The 6,472-nt window shown below is 50.5% G+C and overlaps 1 protein-coding gene across 2 annotated transcripts in view; it reads left to right on the plus strand.

The window, feature by feature from the left end:
- LZTS1 (leucine zipper tumor suppressor 1) overlaps positions 1–5,877 on the plus strand; it is a 51,605-nt gene extending 45,728 nt beyond the window's left edge. For both annotated transcript variants that reach the window (XM_032855896.1, XM_032855895.1), the window contains one exon: positions 1,528–5,877. In XM_032855896.1, the coding sequence (XP_032711787.1) occupies positions 1,528–2,199 (672 nt within the window). In that variant the 3' untranslated portion in view covers positions 2,200–5,877. The remainder of the gene's footprint in view (positions 1–1,527) is intronic.
- Positions 5,878–6,472: the final 595 nt, after the last annotated feature.

Consider the following 6,472-nt stretch of genomic DNA (forward strand, 5'->3'; position numbering starts at 1 on the left):
TGCTGGGACAGCAGACCCCACCTGAACCGTTGTTTTTCAGCCAGGGCTTAGGACATTTGGGGCATCTCAGAGATATAAACTAGTCCTGGCACTAGGCATCCATCTTTATTTGCCCAATCCCCAACTAAACTGGGCATTGCTGTGACCTCATTCCCAGATTGTCCAGTCAGACTGTATAGCAAAAACAATAAATATAATAACAGATAATATATTACAAACATAGTTAGAATAATAATAGCTTATCAAGTGTTTAAGTGCCAAGCCCTAGAGTCTCCTTTAATTCTTATATAAGCCTATGAAGTAGGTACTGTTACTAATCCTTAATTTAGTTAAGGAAACTGAGGTACATAGAGGTTCTAGTAGCAAATAGCTAGTTAAATCACTTGCCAATGGTCACCACATAACAAGTATCAGTGCCAGGATTTGATCTTAACACTTTGGCTCCAGAGTTCACATTTTTAATCACTACTCTACAGCGCCACAACACTGAAGTAGTGTGTCACCAGGATCAGCTGATCGTATCATACATGATCCCTAGGATTCAAAGGCAGACCCATGCCTCAACCATGACTCTATGTTGTTCCCTCCATGAAGCAAATATAGGCTTAGTCTTAGAAAGGCCTTCTTGGTCCCACACAAGCATTGTCGGTGGAGCTTTGCATTGCTTCCTAAATGGTACGTGAGTACAAGGGGTTGGGGGTTACTACTGTGAGTGAAGTGAGTAGAAAGTAAGGTGACTTCTGGTCTGATCCAAGAATCCATTCTGTAGAGGCCCAGGACATGACCTTCAGTCTGTCCAGCTTTCCCCCAGGCCGGCAAGAGAAAAGTCACTCTTGCGATACCTCCGGTCAAACTGGTCCCAATCTTCTTTTGAGCCACTTATGACCACAAATGGCCAAGACCCTGGAGACTCATGGATCTGAATCAGTGCTTTTGGTTTTGTCTGCTCCTCTTGGCCAACTTTGGAAAAGAAATAAGAATAGTAAGAATGGAGAGGTGGGGCCAGGGGAGAACATAATAGCTCACCGTTTGGCAGATCTGAATTTGACACTCTGAGCCAGGCACATTACTAGTCATTGGAGTGCAGCGGTTAATGATTGAAACAGTCTTTATCCCAGTAGGGAGGGAGGGCAGCTGGGTGTGCACAGGGGTGAGGTCAGAGGATATGGGCACAAGCATGAATGATAGAAGTTTGGCAGACATGGAAATCAGTATCATTGATGTTGAGTGTGGAAGATGGAGCTACCAGTAGTGATCACGGATTTACACATAGCTGTGGCTTTGGGTACAGATTCAGATTTAGACTGTGATTTGGGATTGAGGCGGCATGTGGACAGACCAAGTCAGGCCACAGAATGAAAGGAAGCGCAGAGAGGGGGCAGCCTTCATGGGTCACCCAGACCGTCATGCTCTTGAGACTGTGTCAGGACCAGCCTAATTCCTCAGACAGTTAAGATGTTATTTGCCCCAGGTAAGGACCTCCTATACCTTAACACTTTCTCTTCTCCCCGACCCAACCCTTGGCAGGTGTGCCAGAAGTCAGGTGAGATCTCTCTCCTGAAGCAGCAGCTGAAGGAGTCCCAGACAGAGATCAATGCCAAGACTAGTGAGATTCTCAGTCTGAAGGCGCAGCTGAAGGACACACGGAGCAAACTGGAGGGCATGGAGCTGAAGACTCAGGATTTGGAGAGTGCTCTGCGTACCAAGGGCCTAGAGCTAGAGGTCTGTGAGAATGAGCTACAGCGCAAGAAAAATGAGTCTGAGCTTCTCCGAGAGAAGGTGAACCTGCTGGAGCAGGAGCTTCTGGAGCTCCGGGCCCAGGCTGCCCTGCAGCGAGAGGCTGTGTCTCTGGGGCCAGGACTAGGGCCTGGGCCAGGCACTACGTTCTCTGAGGACATCCCCGCCCTGCAGCAGGAGTTGGAGCGGCTGCGGGCAGAGCTGAAGGAGGAGCGGCAAGGCCACGACCAGATGTCGTCAGGCTTCCAGCATGAGCGGCTGGTGTGGAAGGAGGAGAAAGAGAAGGTGATCCAGTACCAGAAGCAGTTACAGCAGAGCTACCTAGCCATGTACCAGCGGAACCAGCGCCTGGAGAAGGCTCTGCAGCAGCTGGCCCGTGGGGACGGTGCAGGAGAGCCCTTTGAAATTGACCTTGAAGGGGCCGACATCCCCTATGAGGACATCATAGCCACTGAGATCTGAGGGGCCTGCTGGGAGAGGGTGAGCCAGGGATCTGACACTGGGAGGCAGGGGTACAGAGCCTGTCAAGGAGGGCTCCTCTCTCTACTCCCCTGCTCAGTAACTCAGGCCTCTGTGAGAGGCCTTCTCCAGGGCACAGACCTGGGTTTATCCAGGGGAGGGGAGAGGAGAAGGACTGCTACATAACCTTTCCAATCCTTGCCCACATTTTAGCATTTACCATCCCTGCAGCCCACTAGACCTCCAGCTTCCTTAAGAAATGGATTCAAGGATCTCCATCATTTGGTTAAGAGATCTCTAAACCTTGCTTTTTGTTCAAAAATACTTAGACCCTCTCCCAGGTGGTAACTGCTGTATTGGCCGATGGCCACCCCAGGACAGAAGCTCGCTTCTTTCTCTTCCCACAACCACTTTTTTGCCCCTGGACACATTGGGATGACTTGAGAGTAGAAAGAAGCCATCTGTGGTCATAAACCTTGGCACTTGACCCGGTCATAACCTGAGCTGTTTTTCTCTGGTCTCAGAGCTGTAGGGGTTGGATCTTGGTATGGAGGACCTGGCTTAGCAACATCAGAGCTATCCCAACCCTGGAAAGCCACAAAAAGAAGGGGAAATCTGGGGCATCCCAGGAAATGTCTAGACTCAGCAAAGCCCAGAGGGGGTCAGAGGAAAAAGCCAGGTAGTAAGGGTCAGACCCTGCTGGGCCCTGCTAACTGGAGGTAAGCAGCCTTTGGACAGCTGGTAACCTTTGACCTCAGTGACCACTCTTTTTAAAGCCATAGACACTGAGGCCCTGTGGTGGGGAGGATTGAAAGCACTGTGACACAGGGAAGGTATGGCTTTCCAAATGTCCCTGGGAGAGCCTCCAGATCTCTCCTCATGGGGTTAGAGGTAGGGGTTTCCCCACTTGGTTTAAATTGGCCAGTGGCTACTCTGAACTTATTTTCTTCTCAAGAATCCAGCCTTTGCTTGATCCAGAATAACCTCTATACAACTAAAATGGTGCAGGGATGATCTGACATTTCCCTACTTTGCCTGTGGCTCAGTTCATGGGCACACCCTTTCCCCTTTGCATTTCCAGTCCTAAAGTCAGACAAGACTCCTTTCAGGTCAGGAACAATCCCCAGAGTTTGGTGGGCCAGAGCCCCAGGCAGGGAGAAGAGACACAAATACAGCCTTATGAACTACCCCAGGGCCACTGGCTAGCCTCCTTCTACCTGGGCCCCACAGGACTCCCAATTATCAAGAATCCAGGAGCATCAGTTTTTTGGGGGCTGGGCTAGTGCCTGGGGGAGGCTGGTGTCTCTCTTCTGAAGATGTGCAGAGCTGGGGGAGGAGAGAATGGTGGAGTTCCTCAGTAGCTTGGTTCAGAGAAAGAAAAAAAAATATATTTTTTTTTGGTCTTCTTTTTTTCTTTCTTGTCTTTTCAGAAGCAAGCCAGATCTAGCAGGCAGCCAGAACTGTTCCATGTTCTATTTTTGACTCAAACTACAGCTGTTGTTCTTTCTTAGGACAGCCAAGCCTTGCTGGATTCCTGAGCTTCATGCCTGCTTGCTGAGGGGGGGGTTCACTGAGGTAGGAGGGATGAGCGAGTCTGGGTATTTAGCAGTTTGAGACCAAAACCCCTGATTCTGCCTCTCCGACCACAGTCCTTGCAGGACCCAGAGTGGGAGTGGGAGCTGCTTTTCATCACCCCCGCCTTCAGGCTCTGCCTTCTGGTCCTTGGGGTTAAGCTGTGCCTGTGACAGAGGAGCTTTTCTGGAATTTCAAGCCACTGGTCTTAGTCATAGGCCAGATTTAAACCTGAAATGGACAGGCTGAATGGCCCCCTTCTGCCTGGAGGAGAGTACCCTCCACTGAGCACAATGCAGACCCTCAAGTCAAAAATGTCCCACTCCCTGTGCCATGCTGTGAGAAGGTGGGAGAGGGATAGTAAACTCTCTTTCAATAGAGAAGGCACTTTGAGACCAGAAAACAAAGGAGGTGACTCCACACAGTCTACACAGAGTTTTATTCAGAGTAATTTACTGATGGGAGAATTGGGTGGAAGATGACTTATTCTCCACAAAGTCTGGAACTTAGTGCACAGATTTTATAAAGCTGTGGGACACAGAGAAGGGCATTATAGTGAGATCAAAGGGTTTGCATGCCCCTAATTGACAGCTAACCTTTAATTAGATCTGTGGCACCACCTGTGCCTCAGGAAGAGGGAAGACTATGTCCTAACGGATTCACGGGGGGCCAAAACAAGCCTCCCCCAATCCCAGCTTTGGAAGGCATTTCTAAGGTATGTATGTATGCCAACCTCCTAGAGGCCCAGAACACAGCCCCAGGAGAGGTCATCCAGCAAACACAAGCAAGACTGAGGGCCAAAGATGGAGTCTGTATGGTCAGCACTGCTACATACAGCCCTCACCCCCTCTATTTCCACCAGCCTGTGCCTTGTTTGAATTCTTTTTCCCAGTGAGACTGCTGTGAGATAAAGGGGCTACTGTTCCCTCTCCAGGTTGGAGATACACTACTCCCCACCCCCAAATAGCAGCCAAAAACCCTGTGCCCTGCCCTGCCTTGCTGAGAAGAGATGGGTGCTAAGCCCAGGGGAGGACACTCAGGGGCAACAACATCTGTGCTCCACCATAGTGTGACCATACCAAGCACTCCACATCCCTGCCTAAGGCCAGGATGCCCCCCTTGGGTGGCCACCCGCTGAAGACCCCAGGGTGGCCCACAGTGGCACCAGAGTGCAACAGTGTCCTGTAACATAGTGACCTTACTGCCATGTGGTTTTTCTTCCCTTCCCTATGGAAAAACATCCTTACTATTCCTGGACCATGCCAAACTCAGCCTCTCCGGAAGGAGGATCTGAACAAGAGAGGCTGAGCAGGGACTGGGAAGTCAGATGATGGGGCTTCAGAGCAGACAGCCTGGCCCAGGGCCAGCCAGCATGAGCTTGTTGCCCTTCGCTCTGAATACTCCTGCTGGCACGCTTGCTCATTCAGTCAGATCAACCTGCTCTGCTCTTCCAAAGGATGCTTGGCCTGAAGATGCTCTGGCTGTCTACAAAGAGACAGCAGCATCCAGTACCTCCTCACCAAAAAGGGGACTCTGCCTCCAGGCCTTGCAATGACCAGACTCTGGCAGGACACCCCTGGAGGTATGTCTTCTGGCTGCTGTGTCATTCAGGTAACTCCTGCTTGGTGCACTCTGACCCCCATAGGCACTGAGCTCCATAAGGACTGGGGAGGGTTACCCCTCCCTTGCTGACCCTCTACTCCCTGTCCTGCTCTTGTCCTGGCCCAGCCTGGACCATCTCTTGCTGATGAAGCAGCAGCTTTGTGAGAGGACTTTTCCTGTGGATCCTGAGTTCTCCTAAGCCAGAGCTGCCATGGCAGGAGGCTGTGTACCCTGTACAACAGATGCTTCTTGTGTGACCAGTCTTGTGCTGAGTCTGCAGACAAAGCTGGAACCTCCAGCCAAGGCTGGCTTTGGATAGACCGGCATTTGGAAGAATATGTACATAGTTATTTTTCTCTGGATTGTTTCTTATTTTTTTTTGTTTGTTTGTTTGATTTGCTTTTGACAGCTTCATTTTATTTTTGATGCCCCTTTTTGGCCATGTAAACTATTTCTGATAATTTTATGTTTCTATTTATGAATAAAGAATGCCGTTTCTCATGCCCTCCAGAGCTACTTTTGTCTCCTCAAGCTACCCTGCTTCTCCAGGCTATGGCATGGCAGCTCCTCCGGGCACCTCCCTCTGGAACAGGAAAGGTGATGTCTCTCCCTGCCAGTGAAGGCGGTGCAGACAGCTTTGATGAAGGCAGTGTTGGTTGGGGGAAAGCATGGGCCTTGGCATCAGCTAGACTTCCAGGCAGTCTGAACCACTCTCCAACCCTGTGTTTTTTTTCTGTGAAGGACCCTACCCCAGCCCCAACCTAAGGCCTCTCCTCCCTCTCTCCAATTCCTTGGCCTATCAAAGCCAGGCTCTTTGGCTAGAGACCAGAGTGGCTGTTGTTGTTACTACCTCAGGGCCCCCCAGCTGGGAAGGTGCAGTCACTCTGGTGGCCATCTGTCCAGCCTTCTCCATGCCAACCGGCCTCGTTCACTTCAACAAGCATTCCCAACTGCTCTGGGCTCAAATCCTACACACAAAGGGCTTCGAATCATTTGGCAGGAGACAGCAGGGACTTGTAAAAAGGAAATGGAACACATGAGGGATAAATGGCAATGCCTTTGAAGTGGGATAAGTCAGGGTCTCTAGGGAAGGTGGCAGGCA

This window comes from Lontra canadensis, unplaced genomic scaffold (genome assembly GCF_010015895.1).
Source record: "Lontra canadensis isolate GAN:19392208 unplaced genomic scaffold, GSC_riverotter_1.0 scaffold10, whole genome shotgun sequence".
Taxonomy (NCBI): Eukaryota; Metazoa; Chordata; class Mammalia; order Carnivora; family Mustelidae; genus Lontra; species Lontra canadensis.